Raw genomic sequence first — 25,833 nt, 5'->3', positions numbered from 1 at the left:
AACCATTAATGTCTAACCATTAACAAAATAAATAAACAAAATCAACAAGGGTAAGAGCAGAAAAACAACCTAAAATGGGACACAATAGAAACAAATGAACCAAACTGTATTTCCCAGTGAGTAATGTAACCACACTGAAAGGAGTGGGGAAGGAAAGCATTAATCCAAGTAACTTTGGAAACAGTATTTGACTACAGAGGAAGACTAAAGACAAAAAGAGGTCTAAACAAATACTGAACTGTAGTCAGTAGGTTTCTTTTTTCAGAGGCATAAATTAGCAATTCTGAAATTATCTTCTGTTATTTTAGGATTGAACAAGTAAGTAGATTGTGAATAATAGTAGCCAGGTGTCTCACTGTCAGAGAAGGAAATTACAAATACGTAAATAGGAAAAGACAGAATGAACTATTTGGTGTTCAACTGGAACTGGAAATATCAGTGTGAATACTTCAGTTTTAATACAGATAGAGCAACAGGTATAGAAATAGGCACAGATGTATTTGTGTGTGTGTGTGTGTGTGTGTGTGTGTGCATACATTTGCTTATTTCTTATGTATATCCACTGAAAGGACCTAAAACAAAGACATCCTAGTAGCAATGAGCACACCCAGTGCCCAAATATTGGTTTCTAAATACTATTTTCTACTAAATGGAACTATGGCTCCTTAGGGAAATGAAGCAAGACCTAGAGCAGAAAAAGTATAAGATGAGCCAGAAAATAAGTGCTCAATAAATAACAGGAACATGTCAAAAGGACAGAAGAACCAGTTTTTGTTTCTCTCTCATGTACAGACAAAGAAAAGGATAAATGTGCTAAAATATTAATATTTAGAGAATATGGGTGAAATATATATGGGAATTCTTTGTATTATTCTTTCAAAATTTCCATTGGTCTGAAATAATGTCAAAATAAAAAGTTAAAAATGGAAAGCTGTAAAAATTGATTAAAGCTCAGAAGTATCTGAATATTCACTAAATCTAAAAAATTCAGTTATTTAGCCTAGAGATTAAAAGTCTCAGTGATAGAAAAAAACTTAGTTTTAATATGTATGTTTCAAAGCAGGTATGCTTACACTATAGGTAATATTAATAGATAAAGACAGCCAGAAGTTTTTTTTAAAAAAACTATCATTCTACTTTATAAGACTAGTCAAGTGTGTGGGAGAACAACATTTACAGCAAATTAAGGGCATTCATTCTTTAAATCTTTATCCAGAGTCCATGACATCCTAAGTTCTGTGAGAGACACATATTCATAGTCTCTTCCTTAAAAATGTTTGACAATAAAATTAAGATGGAGGTTCACAAAACAGTCATCATAATGTTAGGATATAATTGTAGAAGAGGGAGTGTAGAGATCACCATATATTTAGTATGGATAACCAACTAGTCACTGATCTAAAACTCCTAATAATGTGCTATAATATACAAGGTTATCTAATAAGTTGATGAATATCCTTAATGAAGTGGTTTAAAAGCCACAGGTTATGAGTAGATTATATCTAGAAGAAACATCATATTGGTTTCCTTGGAGGGAAAAAAAAAAAACTGGGTAATACGTGGGACAAAAAGTTTTCACCGTCTACTTACTGATTTGTACCTTGTGATTTTGAATTTGGAACCATATAAGTATGAAGAGGGAGCCCATGAACCCCACTAAGGGGGGAAAATGGAATCTCAAGGGAAATTCCACAAGCTCTCACCAGTCTATCTAATCTCTTATCTGAATAAGGCTGTAGCCCCTCTTGCACTATTTCAATGAATAAACTGCCCTTGCTCTTAGCTAAGACCAATCCATTCCCTTGGGTACTAGATCCATTCTCTAGTCCTATACAATAAGCACGTTGCTCCAGCAACTCTTCCTTCATTCTGCTGCCTCATCAACTTTTCCTTCTTCATGGGAACATTTTTGTCAGCAAACAAGCTACAATAGCTCCTAATCTTTAAAAAAAATTCCCCCTTGACTCTACTTCTTTTACTTAACTCCCTATCTCTCTCTTTCCCTTTACTGCAAAACTTCTAAGAAGATTTGTGTATACTAGTTATCTCCAGTTTTTTTCTTCTCATTCTTTCTTAAACCCATCCCATTTAGGTGTTTCCTTCTACTGTTCCACTGAAACTGTTCTTGTCAAAGTCACCAATAATATACATTTTGCTAAATCCAAACTTTAGTCCTCATCTTTTGTCTTAGCAGCACGCAACTGCAAATCACGTGATCATTTGTTCTTCCTTGAAATCCTTTCACCCCATCTGGCTTCCAGAATAATATATTCTTTTGGTTTTCCTTTTATCTTAGTCTTCTTTACAATTTCCTCCACATTTCTGTGACTTCTTAATGTTAGGCTCAGACTTAGGACTCTTTTCTATCTTAATTAACACCCTTTGTAATATCATCAAATCTCATGGCTTTAAATATCAACTAACAATCAGATTGGTAGTTCAACCCCAGAAGTCTCCCTGGAACTCCAAAATTAGAGATCCAAGTGCAAATCTGACATCTCCACTTAGATGTCTAATAAGAATCTCAAAACCAAACTCCTGATCTTCACCTCCAAATCTGCTCCTCCTATATTTTTCTCCATCTCAGTAACAACAATGCCATCCTTCCCATTGCTCAGGCCAAAAATATTGGAATCATTCTTGACTTCTTTCTCTCACACTCTACATCTAATTCATCAGCAAATCCTTAAGCTCTACTTTCAGTATATAATAAATCTTCAGTATCCATGGATTCCATATTTCCATGAATTCAGACCTACTGCCTAAAATTTCTTTTTAATCCCAAAATTGATACACACATTGCTTTTCAGGTCAATCATGGACATGCACACATGCAGAGCAGCAAAGGAGTCACCTGATACAAACATTCTCAACTGAGGTTGAAAAGCTATGCTCGGCCTTTTTGTTTCAGCTCTTCTACTGTAAACTCCTTTCTGTAGTCTATTTAGTTCCACATTTTTTGCATTTTTGTGCTTTTCGATGGTAACTTTGATTTTAAAATGACCCCCAAGCAGAGTGCTGAAGTGCTGCCTAGTATTCTTATGCTCAAGGAGGCTGTGATGTCCCTGATAGAGCAAATACGTGTTAGATAGCTTTGTTTAGTCGTGAGTTATAGTACTGCTAGCTGTGAGTTCAATGTTAATGAGTCAACAATATATATTAAAGAAGGTGTCTTTAAACAGAAACACACAAAAAACAAAGTGATGTATTGATCAACTGTCGAAAATGTTGTGACCCTGCTTAAAGGGACCTAATCCCTTATGCTATGCTCACCAGGGGAAATGATTCAGTAATCAGCTAATGCTAATTTAGTATTCACAGTGACTTTTTTGAATATAACTACCATAAATAACAAGAATCAATTGTACATGTATCCAGAATTTGCCCGCTTCTCATCACCTCTGCTGCTACCACCCAGGTCCAAGCCAGCATGGACCCTTGTCTGTATTACTCCAATAGCCTAGAAGTAATCTTACTTACATCCTTCCCCAACCACTCATATGATTCTCAACAAAGCTACCAGAATTATCCTGTTAAAATGTAAGTTCATGTCATTCCTTTGCTCAAACCCTCCAATGGTTTTCCATCTTACTCAGAGTAAAAGCCCAAGGGTTTTAAAAGAACCAGCAAGATCCGGCGTAAGCTGTGCCTCCCGTACCACCCACCATCATTCTTCCTCTCTGACCTCATCTCATACCTCCACACCTTTCCTTTATCAATCCCTCAGTTCCAGCCACACAGGTGTCTATACCACTCCTCAAATATGCCACACATGATCCCATCTCAATGACTTTGCTTTGGCTTTTCCCTCTACCTGGAGTACTCTTTGCCCCAGGTAATCACATGCTTCACTCCCTCACTTCTTTCACTCTTCATTTAAATGTCTTTCTCCATGACAACTAACCTGATCATCCTCTCAACATCCTATCTACCTACCATGTTTTCTCCACTGTACCGTTTACCACCTAACATACCATATGTTTCATTTATTTATTTTACTAATTAGCTATCTTCTGATCTAAAATGTAAGCTCAAGGAGACAGGGATTTCCATGTGTTCTGTTATCTACAAGATCAGTTATGCAAATAACAGTGCCTGGCACATAACAAGAAAATGCACAAATTAATATAGTTCTTACTTTAAAAAAATAAATTTAAACTTAAATAATTTTTTTAAAATTAAAAGTTATAGAAAGATTACAATTTTACCTTCTGCATCTGTTTATATCATCTTTCTAGTAATCAAGTCCAAAACTAATATTGTTAAGGAGCTCACCTATAAAATATAGAGGAAAATCAGCAAAAGGACATAACTTCTCTTAATCTCGTTGTATATGAAACTTAGCTTTGTTTACTTAATAAAACTAAGCAAAATAGGGACAAATCATATTATTGAACTTTCATATTATTTTTAGGAAGTTATCTGCAGAATATAAATTAATCATGTAGCATATTCCATCCCACATAACATCTCAGCATCTGATGCAAATATTACAGCTGTCACTCCAGTTTCTGCAGCTTTAACCCAATGCAAATTAGATTAATAACTAAGAGCGCCATTACTCCTTATGACCTTGTAAAGGTCCTATCATATTAAGCTCCATTCACTGAAAAGCATTCATGCCATAAGGTAGCTGCTGATAGATCATGTATTAATAAGTAGGTCCAAAAAAAGACAAATCCTCCCACTTTCAGGTCATTTCAACAAAACTGATGACCAATAAACATAGCCTGAACTCTACTTTGGTCTTTAGTAGGTCATGTATCCAAAATGTATTTCTTTCATATGCTGAACTGAGAGGTAAATTTGAATTTTGGAGTACTTTTCTAGAGGACCTCCATGCATCATCCATACATGATTCTGATTTTTTAAAATCTCCAAGATTTGGTGATTATCAAATAAGAAAGCCAGTTGCCATTCTTAGTGGACTCAAAATAAGGAAATCAACTAAAAGAGCCTTTTCAAAGTTTTATTCATTTTTTAAATTTAGATTTATTTAAACATGAATTTAACCATCTGTCTCAAGTCTGGACTCATTTCAAACTGGTTTTCATAATTAAAGTACTCTAAAGAGAAAACTCAATGGATCTAATCAACTTTAATTGGCTATAAAATATCACAGAACTATTCATAATACGCAATTCATAAGAGGCAATTTAAGAAAATCTACTTCTCAATTAGAGAAAAATTTACTTTTGAATGAGTCTTCCAACTAATTCCCAACAGTTCTAGCAGTAGGTACCCTCTTACTATGTCTGCTTAGGGTAAGTGAGGGCTTGTAAATAATCAGGGATATTACCAATCCTTTAGCATTCTTCTTTGTTTCTCATAGAGAAAAAAGAATTTGAAAAGGAGTTTGTTTCCCTCCTCTTGTTATAAAAGGGGTGAAGAGAGCTCCTTTCAAACTTCTCTAGGCTGACCGGTATGCGCATGTACAATGGGGAAGAGCTCATCCTGTCTTGTTTCTTTCCTGAATATGATGTGCAATAAAGCAGAAGCATTCAGACTTCTACCCATGTAAGAGAAGCCCCACAAATGTCTTTGTGGGTATTTTGAGGCTTGGTAAATATTAAACCATAGTGTAATTCTAGCCATCAGAATACATAGTTGTGAAGCAGTTATTTTGACCATCTTTTCTAATATTTCAATATATCTTCAAGTAAGCTAAAAAACTTCAATGCAAAATCATACTTAAATTCACTTAATTCAATACCATCTGGTTCAATATGGTATTCCTTATTTTTTATAAAATTAGCATACATTTACTCTTAAAAAATATTTTTTAACTTTGGAAAAAGGTACTACATGGCAATATGAAGAAGGATGTGCATATAAGTATATAGGTAAAGATGATGTATATTTCCTACAACATAAACAAGTGGGGATTGACCAGAGGGTAAACAGCAGAAGCAAAAAGAACTACAATCCTGCAGCCTGTGGAATGAAAACCACATTCACAGAAAGACAGACAAACTGAAAAGGCAGAGGACTATGTACCAGATGTAGGAACAAGATAAAACACCAGAAAAACAACTAAATGAATGGAGATAGGCAACCTTCCAGAAAAATAATTCAGAATAATGATAGTGAAAATGATCCAGGACCTCGGAAAAAGAATAGAGGCAAAGATTGAGAAGATGCAAGAAATGTTTAACAAAGACCTAGAAGAATTAAAGAACAAACAAACAGAGATGAACAATACAATAACTGAAATGAAAAATACACAGAAGGAATCAATAGCAGAATAACTGAGGCAGAAGAAAGGATAAGTGACCTGGAAGACAGAATGGTGGAAATCACTGCCGTCAAACAGAATAAAGAAAAAAGAATGAAAAGAAATGAAGACAGCCTAAGAGACCTCTTGGACAACATTAAATGCAGCACTTCAGACCTAGGGACACATATAGACTGAAAGTGAGAGGATGGAAAAAGATACTCCATGCAAATAGAAATCAAAAGAAAGCTGGAGTAGCAATAATCATATTAGATAAAATAGACTTTAAAATAAACAATGTTAAAAGAGACAAAAAGGACACTACATAATGATCAAGGGATCAATCCAAGAAGAAGATATAAAAATTGTAAATATTTATGCACCCAACATAGGAGCACATCAATACATAAGGCAACTGCTAACAGCTATAAAAGAGGAAATCAACAGTAACACAATAATAGTGGGAGACTTAAACACCTGACTTACACCAATGGACAGATCATCCAGACAGAAAATTAATAAGGAAACACAAGCATTAAATGACACAATAGACCACATAGATTTAATTGATATTTATAGGACACTCCATCTGAAAACAGCAGATTACACTTTCTTCTCAAGTGCACACAGAACATTCATCACGATAGATCACATCTTGGGTCACAAATCAAGCCTCGATAAACTTAAGAAAATTGAAATCATATCAAACATCTTTTCCGACCATAATGCTATGAGATTAGAAATGAATTACAGGGGAAAAAAATGTAAAAAGCACAAACACATGTAGGCTAAACAATACGTTACTAAATAAGCAAAAGATCACTGAAGAAATCAAAGAGGAAATCAAAAAATACCTAGAGACAAATGACAATGAAAACACGACAATCCAACACCTATGGGATGCAGCAAAAGCAGTTCTAAGAGGAAAGTTTATAGCAATACAATCCGACCTCAAGAAACAAGAAAAATCTCAAATAAACAATCTAACCTTACACCTAAAGGAACTAGAGAAAGAAGAACAAACAAAACCCAAAGTTTGTAAAAGGAAAGAAATCATAAAGATCAGAGCAGAAATAAATGAAATAGAAACAAAGATAACAATAGCAAAGATCAATAACACTAAAAGCTGGTTCTTTGAGAAGATAAACACAGTTGATAAACCTTTAGCCAGGCTCATCAAGAAAAGAGGGAGAGGGCTTCCCTGGTGGTGCAGTGGTTGAGAATCCACCTGCCAATGCAGGGGACACGGTTCGAGCCCTGGTCTGGGAAGATCCCACATGCCGCAGAGCAACTGGGCCCATGAGCCACAACTACTGAGCCTGCGCATCTGGAGCCTGTGCTCCGCAACAACAGAGGCCGCGATAGTGAGAGGCCTGCACACCGCGATGAAGACTGGTCCCTGCTCGCCGCAACTAGAGAAAGCCCTCGCACAGAAACGAAGACCCAACACAGCCAAAAATAAATAAATAAATGAATAAATTTATTTAAAAAAAAAAAAGAAAAGAGGGAGAGGACTCAAATCAATAAAATTAGAAATGAAAACGGAGAAGTTACAATGGACACTGCAGAAATACAAAGCATCATAAGAGACTACTACCAGCAACTCTATGCCAATAAAATGGACAACCTGGAAGAAATGGACAAATTCTTAGAAAGGTATAACCTTCCAAGACTGAACCAGGAAGAAATAGAAAATATGAACAGACCAATCACAAGCACTGAAATTGAAATTGTGATTAAAAATCTTCCAACAAACAAAAGTCCAGGACCAGATGGCTTCACAGATGAATTCTACCAAACATTTAGAGAAGAGCTAACACCCATCTTTCTCAAACTCTTCCAAAAAATTGCAGAGGAAGGAACACTCCCAAACTCATTCTACGAGGCCACCGTCACCCCGATACCAAAACCAGACAAAGATACTACAAAAAAAGAAAATTACAGACCAATATCACTGATGAATATAGATGCAAAAATCCTCAACAAAATGCCAGCAAACAGAATCCAGCAACACATTAAAAGGATCATACACCATGATCAAGTGGGATTTATCCCAGGAATGCAAGGATTTTCAGTATACGCAGATCAATCAATGTGATACACCGTATTAACAAACTGAAGAATAAAAATCATATGATCATCTCAATAGATGCAGAAAAAGCTTTTGACAAAATTCAACACCCATTTATGATAAAAACTTTCCAGAAAGCGGGCATAGAGGGAACTTACCTCAACATAATAAAGGCCATATAAGACAAACCCACAGCCAACATCATTCTCAATGGTGAAAAACTGAAACCACTTCCACTAAGATCAGGAACAAGACAAGGTTGCCCACTCTCACCACTATTATTCAACATAGCTTTGGAAGTTTTAGCCACGGTAATCAGAGAAGAAAAAGAAATAAAAGGAATGTAAATTGGAAAAGAAGAAGTAAAACTGTCACTGCTTGCAGATGACATGATGCTATACATAGAAAATTCTAAAGATGCTACCAGAAAACTATTAGAGCTAATCAATGAATTTGGTAAAGTAGCAGGATACCAAATTAATGCACAGAAATCTCTTGAATTCCTATACACTAATGATGAAAAATCTGAAAGAGAAATTAAGGAAACACTCCCATTCACCACTGCAACAAAAAGAATAAAATACCTAGGAGTAAACCTATCTAAGGAGGTAAAAGACCTGTACTCAGAAAACTAGAAGACACTGATGAAAGAAGTCAAAGATGACACAAACAGATAGAGAGTTATACCATGTTCTTGGATTGGAAGCATCAACATTGTGAAAATGACTATACTACCCAAAGCAATCTACAGATTCAATGTAATCCCTATCAAATAACCAGTGGCAATTTTACAGAACTAGAACAAAAAAATCTTAAAATCGGTATGGAGACAAAAAAGACCCCAAATAGCCAAAGCAATCTTGAGGGAAGAAAACGGAGCTGGAGGAATCAGACTCCCTGACTTCAGACTATACTACAAAGCTACGGTAATCAAGACAATATGGTACTGGCACAAAAACAGAAATACAGATCAAGGGAACAGGATATAAAGCCCAGAGATAAACCCAGGTACCTATGGTCAACTAATCTAGGACAAAGGAGGCAAGGATATACAATGGAGAAAAGACAGCCTCTTCAATAAGTGGTGTTGGGAAAACTGGACAGCTACATGTAAAAGAATGAAATTAGAATACTCCCTAACACCATACACAAAAATAAATTCAAAATGGATTAGAGACCTAAATGTAAGACTGGACACTATAAAACTCTTAGAGGAAAACATAGGAAGAACACTCTTTGACATAAATCACAGCAAGAACTTTTCTGATCCACCTCCTTGAGTAATGGAAATAAAAACAAAAATAAAATGGGACCTAATGAAACTTCAAAGCTTTTGCACAGCAAGCTATAAACAAGACGAAAAGACAACCTTCAGAATGGGAGAAAATATCTGCAAACAAATCAACGGACAAAGGATTAATCTCCAAAATATATAAGCAGCTCATGCAGCTCACTATTAAAAAAACAAACAACCCAATCCAAAAATGGGCAGAAGTCCTAAATAGACATTTCTCCAAAGAAGACATACAGATGGCCAAGAGGCACATGAACAGCTGGTCAACATCACTAATTATTAGAGAAATGCAAATCAAAACTACAATGAGGTATCATCTCACAACAGTTAGAATGGGCATCATTAGAAAATCCACAAACAACAAATGCTGGAGAGGGTGTGGAGAAAAGGGAACCCACTTGCACTGTTGGTAGGAATGTAAATTGATACAGCCACTATGGAGAACAGTATGGAGGTTCCTTAAAAAACTAAAAATAGAATTATCATATGACCCAGCAATCCCACTAGTGGGCATATGCCCAGAGAAAACCATAATTCAAAAAGACACATGCACCTCTATTTTCATTGCAGCACTATATACAATAGCCAGGTCACAGAAGCAACCTGAATGCCCATCGACAGATGAATGAATAAAGAAGATGTGGTACATATATACAATGGAATATTACTCAGCCATAAAAAGGAACAAAATTGGGTTATTTGTAGAGATGCGGATGGACCTAGAGACTGTCATACAGAGTGAAGTATGTCAGAAAGAGAAAAACAAATATCGTGTATTAACGCATATATGTGGAATCTAGAAAAATGGTACAGGTGAACCGGTTTGCAAGGCAGAAATAGAGACACAGATGTAGAGAACAAACATATGGACACCAAGGGGTGGGGAAGTCGGGGCGGGGGGGAATGAATTGGGGGAAAAAGAAAAGTGGAGATTACAGTGAACCAAAAAGAAATCTGGGAGTGAATAAACTCATAACAACTTTCAGAACAAATGAAGAAAGATGATGAAGTCCACTAAGACTGTAAAACTTAAGTTAATGTGTTAAGTAGACACATGGATGATTTAAGAAAAGACCCACATCATAATTATCCAGGCAATATCTATAATGCCTAAGATGAAAAATATACTACATGAGATTAAAGGGAGATTAGACACTGCAGAAAACAAGATTAGTAAAATTGTAGATATAATCATAGAAACTAACCAAAATGAAACAGAAAGCAAAAAAGACAAGGGGAAAAAAATAAACAGACCATCAGTTGGCTGTGAGGCAAATACAAACAGCCTAATACACATGTAACTGGAGCCTTCAAAGGACAGCAGAAAGAGAGACGTAGACAGAAAATATACATGAAGAAATAACGGCTGAAAGTTTTCCAAATTTGATGAAAATTATAAACTCTCAGGTATAAGAAGCTCAAAACCCACAAACAGAAGGAGAAAAAAAAACTTACAGGAAGGCACATCATAATCAAATTGCTCAAAATCAACAATAAAAAGGAAATCCTAAAAGCTGCCAAAGGGATATAAAACATGCAGAGCAACAAAGAAAAATATGAGAACAGATTTCTCCTTGACATGACCAAAGGGCAACATCTTTAAAGACCCAACAGGGAAAAAACCACCTGCTAAAAGAAAATTCTATACCCTACAAAAATATATTTCAAAATCAAAGGTGAAATTAAAACTTTTTCAGATGTACAAAAGCTGAAAGAACTTACTACGTGTACACTTACAAGAAATGTTAAAGTAAGTCATTCAGGCAAAAGTAAAATGATACCAGATGGAATAAAGAATGCTAGGAAAGATAACTACATGGATAAACATATAAGATGTTTTATTATAATTTTAAAGATACTTGACTAAACAAAAACAAAAATATTAACAATATAGTACAAACTTAAAAACATATGCAAAAGTAAAATATATCACAATAGCACAAATATAGGAAGACTATACCAGTGTAAGGATTCCTTATTATACACAAGGTGATATAATATCACTTGAAGGTACACTATGGTAAAGCAAAGATAAAATAACAAAAGAAAAAGTTACAGCTAATAAGACAACAAAGGAGATAAATGGGAATCTTAATAAATTTTTTTCAATTAATCCAAAAGAAGGCAGAAAAAAGGAAAAGGAGAGTAAAGAACTGATGAAACAAAGAGAAAAAAAAACTGCAAGATGACAGATTTAAACCTAACATTGTCAAAATCAGTCACATTAACTATAGTCTAACTATCCTAATTAAAATGTAAAGATTATCAAGATAAAAAAGCAAGACCTAATTATATGCTGCTTATAAGAAATGCACTTCAACTATATAAAGACTAAAAAATGTTGAAGTAAAAGGATGAAAAAAAGATATATCATGTAAACACTAATCAAAGTATCTAATACTAATATCAGATAGAACAGATAACACAGCAAAGAATACTACCAGGGATAATAAAGGTCATTTCATATGACAAAAGGGTCAGGGCATCAAGAGGATACAACAATCATGACTACTTTTACACCCAATAACAAGAGTTTCAAAATACATTAAGCAAAAAACTGACAAAACTATGAGAAGAAATAGACAAATCTACAATTACAGTGGGAGATTTCAATTGCCCTCTCTCAATAATTGATGGAACAAGTAGACAGAAAATCCATAACAACATAAAAAATTTTTAATAACACTATTAACCAACTGGCCCAAGATAGCAATATAGACCACTGCAACCAACAACAGCAGAATACATATTCTTATCAAGTGCACATGAAGCATTTACCAAGATAAACCATACTATGGGCCATATAACATGTATTCATAAATGTAAAAGGAATAAAGTCACAAAAAGAATATTCTCAGACTAAATGAAATTAAATTATAAATGAAAAATAGAAACTTTTTTTAATGTCAAAATTTTAGGAAACCAAATACATTTCTAAATAACCTATGTATCAAAGAAAAAAAAAGGCCAAAAGGAAATACTTTAAGTATTTTGAACTGAAGAAAAATGAAGACACAATATATACAAATGTATGGAATGTTACTAAAACAGTCCTTAGGGAAATTCATAGCACTAAATGCTTATATTAGAAAAGAAGATAATTCTCAAATCAATGATCTTAGTTAGCTTCCACATTAAAAAAAAAAAAAAGAAAAAATAGAAAAACTGGTGCAAACTAAGCCTAAAGCAAGCAGAAGGAAAAAAAAAAAACAAAGATTAGAGATAAATCAATTAAATAGAAAGCAGAAAAATAGAAAGAAAATAAAGCCTAAAGCCGATCTTTGAGAAGATTAATAAAATTGATAAACCTCTAGCCAAAATGGTTAGGAAAAAAAGAGAAGACACAAAGTACCAATAACAAAAATGAGGAAAAAAAATATCACCACAGATTCTACAAATATAAAAAGGTGGATAAGGGAGTATTCTGAACACCTTAGTACCAATAAATTAAACAAATGAAATGGACAATTCCTTGAAAGATACAACCTACTAAAACTCAAAGAAAAAGATAAACAGCATAGCCTATATCAATTAAAGAAATTGAATTTAGAGTTTAAAAATCTTAGCAAAAAAGAAAATAATTAAGCAAGCAGACCCAGATGGCTTCACAAGTGAATTCTACCAATATTTAAGAAATATTAAGAATTAAACACAAATATTTCTAAGAGGGGGCACATGCAGAGGATAGTATTATCCTTATACAAAAATGAGACAAAGATATTAAAAGAAACAGACAAATTTGAAAATCCAAAAAAACTTAGCCAACCATATCAAACAACATAAAAAATAATAATACATCATAACCAAGAGGAGTTTATTCCAGGAATGTGAAGTTGGTATAATATTTTAAAAATCAATCAAAATAATTCACCATATCAAGGTAAAAGAGGAAAAAAAATATCCATCTCCACAGATATGGAAAAAGTATTTGACAAAATATAACATCCATTCTTAAGCAGGAATAAAAAGGAACTTCTTCAACCCGATAAAAGGAAAAACCGGGCTTCCCTGGTGGCACAGTGGTTGAGAATCTGCCTGCCAATGCAGGGGACACGGGTTCGAGCCCTGGTCTGGGAAGATCCCACATGCCACGGAGCAACTAGGCCCGTGAGCCACAACTACTGAGCCTGCGCATCTGGAGCCTCTGCTCCGCAACAAGAGAGGCCGCAATAGTGAGAGGCCCGCGCACCGCAATGAAGAGTAGCCCCCGCTTGCCGCAACTGGAGAAAGCCCTCGCACAGAAACGAAGACCCAACACAGCCAAAAATTAATTAATTAATTAATTAATTAATTAATTAATTAATTAATTAATTTTTTAAAAAAAGAAAAACCTTTGAAAAACTACAGTTAACTTCATATTTATGAGGAAAGTCTTTCCCCTAAGATCAGGGACAAGGCAAACATGTTTGCTCTTTCTATGTCTGTTCAACACTATACTGGAGGGTCTAGCTAGGGCAATTAGGCAAGAAAAAGAAAAAAAAAAGACATCCAGATTGAAAAGGAAAAGGAAAACTGTCTTTGTTCATAGACAATATGATCTTATAGGAGTTCTTTTGAGAAGTCATCTACTCTTTATAAAGATGATGTGACGGCAAATGTTTTCATTTACAGCCATTATGTCAGAACCTTAGTTTGGACACAAGCTTTATGGATTCACAAAATTGTTTTATGGCAAACCTAACAATGTGTTTAACCAACTAAAAGTATTCAGAACTTAATATGCTATAGGAAAGTAAAACCTGTGTATTTTGCATTCAAGAACTTATTATTCCACACTATCATGAAACACTCTATTAACTTCAGCTCAATAGGCTAAAATTATTTTTGTTGTTCTCAGCATACATGTTATAAATAATAATCAATAGACTAATGTCCAAATTAGTCCAAGTCAATTTAAGACAAACATTTGTTCCCTTGACACAGCACAGAGCAAAATGACTTTGATATTTAGGGTATATTATTCAATACCAAAAAATTTAACTAAAATGGTGCTATATTCATATTACAAATGAATGTTATATTTTACATTAGACAACATAAATCAGTGTTCCTTTGGATATAAATTCTAACATTGAAAATTTAAAGTATTTTGTTTAATCCATACAGCAGGGGTCAGGAGTTTGGAATTTCAGTATTAACCTAGGCTTCCAGCTGATCTGCTACTGCTGCTGAACCTCCAGTTGCAGTAACTGAACCCTTGATTCCAAACCAATTCTTGATCAAATCCAGAATTTAACCCTTACTTACTATAGGAGCTATTTCTGGGTCCTATCTCCCCCAAAGCCTTGTCTTCTCAAGCTGGACACTATATATCAGATTGGGTTTTTAAATAGCTTTTCCAAGACCCCCTAATGTCTAAAGCAACGACTCTGAATGCCAGAGCCACAGCTTGGGTATCCACCACCAGTGCCCCAGCAATTCCTAGAGCCCATTCCAGAAATGGCCTGGTGTGGCCTCTCCAGATAAACTAAGGTTCTGACATAAAGCCTGTAAATGTTGGAAGAATTTGCCAACACACCATCCTTATAAAGAGTAAATAACTTCACAAAAAAAACCTATTTCCATGTTAAAGGTAGAAGAAGGAGTTTGAAAACAGATACAAAATTTTCAAAAATATAATTTTATACTTTTTCATGTAATCATGAGTATAAAGATAGTTGTGATTATAAAAGGGGAATTCACATATGTCTCACGTATTTACATAGTTATATAAGAACTTACTTTAAAAGTATATACTCTATACATTATAAATTGATTTAATGGGAGTAATCAAATTCTTGAAAATAAAAAAGTACTATCACTAATACCTTTAGAAAGAAAATGTAAATAAGCTCACATATTTTAACTTCAGGAGACTCAGTCAAATAATACATTTCTTAAGATCAATTAAAACTACGGTCTTCAGATTTTCTAGTTGCCTTCTTACTACTGATACAACACTGAATGGTATTTTATCTCTATAATAAATAATAAAGATAAGTAATAAAGAACAATTATTACCTGTGAATAATCTTTGATAATATTAACTTTAGGCACAAGAACTATTTAAAACTTTATTATGATATCAGAATTAGATTTCATTTTTTAAACAAAAACTATGTCTTTAAAAGTAGGTATCAAACACTTGGGAGTAATTATGTACTTCTTTTCCTAACTAATCATTCTCCAACAGATATAGACCTAGTGTGAAATACTTCGCATAGATGGATTACAATATAGTTGGATTAAGTCACCACTTGTTCTGGGTGAATTTAATATGTGGATATTTATAATATAGGAAACTAATTTGAGAATGCTAGCCAAGCATTATGTAATGAACTTTATAAAAATAACCCTTTGACAGATTGAGTAGTAATGCTCAATGTACAAAACTATTTCTGAATCACTCTTGATGGTTTAGCAAGGGATCCCTTGTATAAAGACTAAATTTTGAAAAACAGTAAAGACTTGCAGTTCCCAAGTTAGAATATCAACTAGAAGTGGGTAAGCTCCTTGAATGTTTGAATCTCAATAACTTAAAGATAGCAAATGCTCAGTAAATACTTCTTGATTATATAAAGCACTCTTTAAAATAAAAAAGGAATAATACTTAGGTATACAAAGTTTGAAAATTATGAAATAATCATACAACATTGGAACTTACATCTAAGACTATCTGACTCCAAAGCCTGACTCATCTTTCCACTATTGCATTTTTTCTTTTCTTCACTTAAATAACTTACATAACTGAATTACAGAAGCATTTTAAAAGATATGTTTGCATTAAAAAGAGATCATAATCTCAAAATGCTGGTTGAGGTACATGAAAAATAAGTAAAAATAAGTAAACTGTGAATACTAATTCATCTAGAAACACTGCAAGAAGCAGAAACGTGAAATAAATGTGGGAGGGATGGAGACAGGGAGAAAGGGAGACACAAAGTAAATGCTGAAGGGAATACTGGGAGAAGGGAGGGCAAGGGAGAGAAGGGGAGGGACAGAGAAGGAAGGAGAGGAAGGAAGTAGGGAGGAGCAAGAGGAGGAGGGAAAGGGAGACGGAAAGGGAGACAGAAAGGGAGGAAGGGGGGAAACTGCATCTAAATCAGTCTCTCTTCTAGTCTACTGGGAATAACAACAAAAACACAGTATTTTCATTGTGTAAGGTATATCCAAATATAGGAGCTGTTTATTTCATTTACCTCAACCAAACGACAAAATAATATACAAGTAAAAGAAAAAGAGAAAATACATTAATAAATGAGAAAGGTAAATTTAATAATTAAAAAAATGTTTTAAAAAGAGTTGCTAATAATGCTTCTATTTAACCAGAAAACAACAAAAATTTTATAATTAAAAAAAATCTAAATATGAAGACTATCTAGTCACATTTAAAAACTATAACCACAAAGCTTTGATTAAAACATAATGTTTCTCTTTCCATTTACTTCCAAAGCTTATTATGAAAATTTTAGTACAATATAGATATAAAATTAAGCTATGAAAGCAAAACTAAGCTATAAAATGACTTGTGATTTTAATGGCATTTAAATACAGGTAAAAAGAGGATCAATAAAAGCTTCTAAAACAAATACAACTTTATTTTTCTTATTTAGTACTCAGTAATTAAATAAGTAAATCTGAAGCCTATGAGAAAAATTTAAACATTCCTTGCATTCTATTACAAGTACTGCATAATTCTATTAATAGTATGAACTACTCAAAAATAGTTTCCATTATTTTAAAAAAACAAAACAAAAAAAGAAATACTTATTACATAGTTTGGTAATTAGTCTATTTTGGCTTATTTTAATATTTTTAAAATGTGAATTGGTCCAAGTGGAATCATTCCACCACTTATAAAGATAACTTTCAAATGATAAGAATAAAAATCACTAAAATAAACATTTTTCATAATTGCATCATACCTTTAGCTACAGCTTCTTTATATTTCTCTTTGGCAGAATTCATTTCTTTTATTAATTGTCTATAGCTTGTTTTTAATTTCTCTAATTCTGTCTTTGTGACCTGTCAAAAAGAGAAATGAAAAAACATTTTTTAATGCTTAAATTTATATCAGTCGAGAACTTAAATTCCAAAGCATTAACAGATGCATATTTTACTGCTTATGGGTCAGAGGTGCTCTTTAATATAAAATTATAACCAATAAACTAAAATTAGCTTAGAAATCAGTGATAAATTCAACAGCATATGAAAAAAAAAACATTTCTTTAAAAGAAGAGCAGATCATGAAATAGTGCTGTCATCATCTAAAATGTAAAGGCCAATAATTAATTGCTGTGTACAAAAATATTTTCTCTAATAAAAAAATAAATTAAAATACTTATTTTAATTGTACAGAATAACTCTGAGTTGTCATAATTCACCAGTTCTAACATGATTTTTTTTTTCACATTGTAACATCTCTGAAAAGATGCACCTAACAATCATTGCTGGCCAGGCAGCAATCATGACAGTGGTCACTGCATGCACACATGAATTTGGTTATTATTTCTACAGAAAGGCTAGACAAATCCAAGTCCTTGACTCTGTAGTCAAAAAGCCATAACAAGCATTTGAGAAAAAATTGAGAGTCTTAGATTGTATCTGAAAAACTTCTAATAAGCCTTCTGAGAAGAGTAAGAAATTAGCAGCATTAGAAACTTGCTAAAGGGGCATAAGCAACTTGGAAGAAAATCCCAGAGCCCACTTTAAACAAATTCTGCATCACAAATGTTCTTGACAGCATGGAGGATTGCACTGTGTAAATAAACAAAAGTATCTACAACTATGATATAGATATAAATGAGTTCAAATCATTCCCTTTTAAAAAGAACCTCACTGGTTAACATTTTGTTTTTAATGGACTTTACCTTTTAGAGCAGTTTTAGTATCACAGCCAAATTTAGCACAAAGTACGGAGATTCCCCAGTTGTCTTTTACCCTCACTCATGCACAGCCTCCCTGATTATCAACATACTCCACTAGAGTATGTTTGTAAATTTTTACAACTGATAAACCTACAATGACACATCATTATCACACAAGTCCATAGTTTACATTAAGTTCCACTCTTGGTGTACATTTTATGGTTTTGAACAAACATATAATGACATGTATCCACCATTATAGTACCACACACAGTTGTTTCACTGTCATAAAACCCTCTGTGCTCCACCTATTCACTAACCCCTGGGAACCAATGATCTTTTTACTGTCTTCATAGTTTTGACTTTTCCAGAATATCATGTAGTTAGAATCATACATATTTTTCAGATTGGCTTCTTTCACTTAGTAATATGCATTTAAGGTTCCTCCATGTCTTTCTGTGGCTTGGTAGCTCATTTCCTTTGAGCTCTGAATAATATTCCATTGCCTGGATGCACTACAGTTTATCCACTCACTTCCTAAAGGACTTCTTGGTAGCTTCCAAGTTTTGACAATTATGAATAAAGCTGTTATAAACAGCTATGTGTGGGCTTTAGTGTAGACATATGTTTTCAACTCCTCTGGGTAAATACTAAGGAGCTCAATTGCTGGGTCCTATGGTAAGAGTATTTTTAATTTTGTAAGAAACAGCCAAACTGTCTTCCAAAGTGGCTGGATTATTTTGCATTCCCACCAGCAATGAATGAGAGTTCCTGTTGCTCCACAACCTCACCAGTATTTGGTGTTGTCAACGTTCTGGATTTGGGGCATTCTAATAGATGCGTAGTGGTATCTCATTGTTCCTTTAATTTGCATTTCCCTGATGACATATGATGTTGAGCAACTTTTTATGTGCTTATTTGCCATCTGTATATCTTCTTTGGTGAGGTGTTTGTTTTTTAATCAGGTTGCTGGTTTTCTTAGTAGACTTTTAAGAGTTCTTTGTGTATTTTTTTTTATTAATTTTATTTATTTTTGGCTGTGTTGGGTCCTCGTTGCTGGGCGCAGGCTTCCTCTAATTGCAGCGAGCGGGGGCTACTCTTTGTTGTGGTTCACGGGCTTCTCATTGTGGTAGCTTCTCTTGTTGTGGAGCACGGGCTCTAGACACGCAGGCTTCAGTAGTTGCAGCACGTGGGCTAAGCAGTTGCGGCACGCGGGCTTGAGTAGTTGCGGTGCATGGGCTCAGTAGTTGTGGCTCGCAGGCTCTAGAGTGCAGGCTCGGTAGTTGCGGCTCACGGGATTAGTTGCTCCGCAGCATGTGGGATCTTCTTGGACCAGGGATCGATCCTATGTCCCCTGCATTGGCAGGCAGATTCTTAACCACTGCGCCACCAGGGAAGAGTTATTTGTGTATTTTAGATAACAGTCTTTTATCAAATGTGCCTTTGCAAATATTTTCTCCCAGTCTATGGCTTATCTTCTCATTCCTTTGATATTGTATTTTGCAGAGCAGAAGTTTTATTTTTTATTTTTTTGAGGAGAACCTGAATACAATATATATGATATATATATATAATATATATCATATATATATTGCTTGGAGCAGGCAAGAAATATGGACACTTCCATCTGCGTGATTGCCCATCACAGTTACTGCTCTGGTCTCAGGGGCTCGAACTATTTTCCATTTTGCATACTTTTAAACTGTTGTATCACATTGATGTCTGTTGTTGAAACCTGTCTGAGAATTTTGCCAATCTGGTTCATTTTATCTTGCCTATCAGGCTGCTTTGAGTTCATTATATCTTTTAAACTTATGAAGTCATTATAGTTCCATACTTGCTTAAAGACCACCCAGAGTGTGCCTGAGACCCTTTTGGGTTTCACTTCCAATGCTCTTACTGTCCCTTAAATTCTGTACTAAAGATGCCATACCCTTTGAGATTGGAGGCACAGTTTCATACCATGACTCACGTCCAGTGTTAAGTAGAATTTCTCTGAATGAAAACTCATGTGTTCCTTTGCCATTTGCAACACGTGTCACACACATTTCTGTGGAGTTATAATGTTTTAAAAAAGAAAGAAAGGAGGGAATTCCCTGGTGGTCAACTGGTTAGAAGTCTGTGCTCTCAAGGCTGAGGGCCCAGGTTCAATCCCTGGTCAGGGAACTAAGATCCCACAAGCCATGCGGTACAGGGAGGGAGGAGGGAAGAAAGAAAGGAAGGAAAACAGAGAAGTTTTAAAATTTTGAGGAATTCCACCTTATCAATTATTTCTTCATGGATCATGCCTTTGGTGTTGTATCTAAAAAGTCATCTTCATACCCGAGGTCATCTAGGTTTTCTCCTATTTATCTTCTAGGTGTTTTGTAGTATTACATTTTACATTTAGATCTGTGATCCATTTTGAGTTAATTTTTCTGACTGGTGTAAAGTATGTGTCTAGATCCATTTTTTTACACATGGAGGTCCCTTGTTCCAGCACCATTTGTTGAAAATATTAACTTCTCTCCCCTGTGTTGACTTTGCCCCTTTGTCACAGATCAGTTAACTACAATTATGTGGATCTACTTCTGACTCTCCCTCTCTATTCTGTTCCACTGATCTATTTGTTTGTCTATTGTCTTTCACAAATACCAAACTATCTTGATTACTGTATTTTTTTTAATTTAAAATACTCCTTTAATTATCTTTCATATATTAAGATATTTACATATACATATATGTATATATATATATACACACCTATATAGATATGCATCAAGTCATAAGCCAAATACTCATTATCCAGAGAAAAGTATCAGAATAATTTTTTTTAACATCTATTTGAAGTATAATTGCTTTACAATGGTGTGTTAGTTTCTGCTTTACAACAAAGTGAATCAGTTATACATATACTTATATCCCCATATCTCTTCCCTTTTGCATCTCCCTCCCTCCCACCCTCCCTACCCCACCTCTCAAGATGGTTGCAAAGCACCAAACTGATCTCCCTGTGCTATGGGGCTGCTTCCCACTAGCTATCTATTTTACATTTGGTAGTGTACATATGCCCATGCCACTCTTTCACTTTGTCCCAGCTTACCCTTCCCCCTCCCCGTATCCTCAACTCCATTCTCTAGTAGGTCTGCGTCTTTATTCCCATCTTGCCCCTAGGTTCTTCACGATTTTTTTTTTTTTTTAGATTCCATATATATGTGTTAGCATATGGTATTTGTTTTTCTCCTTCTGACTTACTTCACTCTGTATGACAGACTCTAGGTCTATCTACCTCACTACAAATAACTCAATTTCTTTTCTTTTTATGGCTGAGAAATATTCCATTGTATATATGTGCCACATCTTCTTTATCCATTCATCTGTTGATGGACACTTAGGTTGCTTCCATGTCCTGGCTACTGTAAATAGAGCTGCAGTGAACACGGTGGTACATGACTCCTTGAATTATGGTTTTCTCAGGGTATATGCCCAGTAGTGGGATTGCTCGGTTGTACGGTAGTTCTATTTTTAGTTTTTTAAGGAACCTCCATACGGTTCTCCATAGTGGCTGTATCAATTTACATTCCCACCAACAGTGCAAGAGGGTTCCTTTTTCTCCACACCCTCTCCAGCATTTATTGTTTCTAGATTTTTTGCTTATGGCCATTCTGACCGGTGTGAGATGATATCTCACTGTAGTTCTGATTTGCATTTCTCTGATGATTAGTGATGTTGAGCATCTTTACATGTGTTTGTTGGCAGTCTGTATCTCTTCTTTGGAGAAATGTCTATTTAGATCTTCTGTCCATTTTTGGATTGGGTTGTTTGTTTTTTTGATATTGAGCTGCATGAGCTGCTTGTAAATTTTGGAGATTAATCCTTTGTCAGTTGCTTCATTTGCAAATATTTTCTCCCATTCAGAGGGTTGTCTTTTCATCTTGTTCATGGTTTCCTTTGCTGTGCAAAAGCTTTTAAGTTTCATTGGGTCCCATTTGTTTATTTTTGTTTTTATCTCCATTTATCTAGGAGGTGGGTCAAATAGGATCTTGCTGTGATTTATGTCATAGAGTGTTCTGCCTATGTTTTCCTCTAAGAGTTTGATAGTGTCTGGCCTTACATTTAGGTCTTTAATCCATTTTGAGTTTATTTTTGTATATGGTGTTAGGGAGTGCTCTAATATAATTCTTTTACATGTAGCTGTCCAGTTTTCCCAGCACCACTTATTGAAGAGGCTGTTTGTTCTCCACTGTATATTCTTGCCTCCTTTATCAAAGATAAGGTGACCATATGTGCGAAGGTTTATCTCTGGGCTTTCTATCGTGTTCCATTGATCTATATTTCTCTTTTTGTGCCAGTACCATACTGTCTTGATTACTGTAGCTTTGTAGTATAGTCTGAAGTCAGGGAGCATGATTCCTCCAGCTCCATTTTTCTTTCTCAAGATTGCTTTGGCTATACGGGGTCTTTTGTGTTTCCATACAAATTGTGAAATTTTTTTGTTCTAGTTCTGTGAAAAATGCCAGTGGTAGTTTGATAGGGGTTGAATTGAATCTGTAGATTCCTTTGGGTAGTAGAGTCATTTTCAAACTGTTGATTCTTCCAGTCCAAGAGCATGGTATATCTCTCCATCTTTTTGTATCATCTTTAATTTCTTTCTTCAGTGTCTTATAATTTTCTGCATACAGGTCTTTTGTCTCCTTAGGTAGGTTTATTCCTAGATATTTTATTCTTTTTTTTGCAATGGTAAATGGGAGTGTTTTCTTAATTTCACTTTCAGATTTTTCATCATTAGTGTAGAGGAATGCAAGAGATTTCTGTGCATTAATTTTGTATCCTGCTACTTTACCAAATTCATTAATTAGCTCTAGTAGTTTTCTGGTAGCATCTCTAGGATTCTCTATGTATAGTATCATGTCATCTGCAAACAGTGACAGCTTGACTTCTTCTTTTCCAATTTGGATTCCTTTTATTTCTTTTTCTTCTCTGATTGCTGTGGCTAAAACTTCCAAAACTATGTTGAATAATAGTAGTGAGAGTGGGCAACCTTGTCTTGTTCCTGATCTTAGTGGAAATGGTTTCAGTTTTTAAACATTGAGGACAATGTTGGCTGTGGGTTTGTCATATACGGCCTTTATTATGTTGAGGAAAGTTCCCTCTATGCCTACTTTCTGGAGGGTTTTTATCATAAATGGGTGTTGAATTTTGTCTAAAGCTTTCTTTGCATCTATTGATATAATCATATGGTTTTACTCCTTCAATTTGTTAATATGGTGTATCACATTGATTGATTTGCATATATTGAAGAATCCTTGCATTCCTGGGATAAATCCCACTTGATCATGGTGTATGATCTTTTAATGTGTTGCTGGATTCTGTTTGCTAGTATTTTGTTGAGGATTTTTGCATCTATGTTCATCAGTGATATTGGCCTGTAGTTTTCTTTCTTTGTAACACCGTTGTCTGGTTTTGGTATCAGGGTGATGGTGGCCTCATAGAATGAGTTTGGGAGTGTCCCTCCCTCTGCTATATTTTGGAAGTTTGAGAAGGTTAGGTGTTAGCTCTTCTCTAAATGTTTGATAGAATTCGCCTGTGAAGCCATCTGGTCCTGGGCTTTTGTTTGTTGGAAGATTTTTAATCACAGTTTCAATTTCAGTGCTTCTGATTGGTCTGTTCATATTTTCTATTTCTTCCTGGTTCAGTCTCGGCAGGTTGTACATTTCTAAGAATTTGTCCATTCTTCCAGGTTGTCCATTTTATTGGCATAGAGTTGTTTGTAGTAATCTCTCATGATCCTTTGTATATCTGCAGTGTCAGTTGTTACTTCTTTTTCATTTCTAATTCTATTGATTTGAGTCTTCTCCCTTTTTTTTCTTGATGAGTCTGGCTAACGGTTTATCAATTTTGTTTATCTTCTCAAAGAACCAGCTTTTACTTTTATTGATCTTTGCTATCATTTCCTTCATTTCTTTTTCATTTTTTTCTGATCTAATCTTTATGACTTCTTTCCTTCTGCTAACTTTGGGGTTTTTTTGTTCTTCTTTCTCTAATTGCTTTAGGTGTAAGGTTAGGTTGTTTATTTGAGATGTTTCTTGTTTCTTGAGGTAGGATTGTATTGCTACAAACTTAGCTCTTAGAACTGCTTTTGCTGCATCCCATAGGTTTTGGGTCATCGTGTTTTCATTGTCATTTGTTTCTAGGTATTTTTTGATTTCCTCTTTTATTTCTTCGGTGATCACTTGGTTATTAAGTAGTGTATTTTAGCCTCCTTGTGTTTGTATTTTTTACAGATCTTTTCCTGTAATTGATATCTAGTCTCAAAGCATTGTGGTCGGAAAAGATACTTGATAAGATTTCAATTTTCTTAAGTTTACCAAGGTTTGATTTGTGACCCAAGATATGATCTATCCTGGAGAATGTTCCATGAGCACTTGAGAAGAAGTGTGTATTCTGTTGTTTCTGGATGGAATGTCCTATAAATATCAATTAAGTCCATCTTGTTTAACGTATCATTTAGCTTGTGTTTCCTTATTTATTTTCATTTTGGACGATCTGTCCATTGGTGAAAGTGGGGTGTTAACATCCCCTACTATGATTGTGTTACTGTCAATTTCCTCTTTTATGGCTGTTAGTATTTGCCTTATGTATTGGGGTGCTCCTATGTTGGGTGCATAAATATTTACAATTGTTATATCTTCTTCTTGGATTGATCCCTTGATCATTATGTAGTGTCATTCTTTGTCTCCTGTAATAGTCTTTGTTGTAAAGTCTATTTTGTCTGATATGAGAATTGCTACTCCAGCTTTCTTTTGATTTCCATTTGCATGGAATATCTTTTTCCATCCCCTCACTTTCAGTCTGTATGTGTCCCTAGGTCTGAAGTGGGTCTCTTGTACACAGCATATATACGGGTCTTGTTTTCGTATCCATTCATCCAGTCTATGTCTTTTGGTTGGAGCATTTAATCCATTTACATTTAAGGTAATTATTGCTATGTATGTTCCTATTACCATTTTCTTAATTGTTTTGGGTTTGATACTGTAGGGGTTTTCTTTGTCTTGTGTTTCCTGCCTAGAGAAGTTCCTTTAGCATTTGTTGTAAAGCTGGTTTGGTGGTGCTGAATTCTCTTAGCTTTTGCTTGTCTGTAAAGGTTTTAATTTCTCCATCGAATCTGAATGAGATCCTTGCTGGCTAGAGTAATCTTGGTTGTAGGTTTTTTCCCCTTCATCACTTTAAATATGTCCAGCCACTCCCTTCTGGCTTGCGGAGTTTCTGCTGAAAGATCAGCTGTTAACTTTCTGGGGATTCCCTTGTGTGTTGTTTGTTGTTTTTCCCTTGCTGCTTTTAATATTTTTTCTTTGTATTTAATTTCTGATAGTTTGATTAATATGTGTCCTGGCATGTTTCTCCTTGGATTTATCCTGTATGGGACTCT

At 34.7% G+C, this 25,833-nt stretch overlaps 1 protein-coding gene across 6 annotated transcripts in view; it reads right to left on the bottom strand.

Moving 5' to 3' along the window:
• The window catches only part of FER (FER tyrosine kinase), a 434,937-nt gene that overhangs the window by 328,225 nt on the left and 80,879 nt on the right, over positions 1-25,833 (bottom strand). For all 6 annotated transcript variants that reach the window (XM_061189502.1, XM_061189501.1, XM_061189497.1 and 3 more), the window contains one exon: positions 17,484-17,583. In XM_061189502.1, coding sequence (XP_061045485.1) covers positions 17,484-17,583 — 100 coding nt within the window. The remainder of the gene's footprint in view (positions 1-17,483; positions 17,584-25,833) is intronic.

Source organism: Eubalaena glacialis, chromosome 4 (assembly GCF_028564815.1).
Source record: "Eubalaena glacialis isolate mEubGla1 chromosome 4, mEubGla1.1.hap2.+ XY, whole genome shotgun sequence".
Lineage (NCBI taxonomy): Eukaryota > Metazoa > Chordata > Mammalia > Artiodactyla > Balaenidae > Eubalaena > Eubalaena glacialis.
This window is presented reverse-complemented; position numbering and strand designations above follow the sequence as displayed.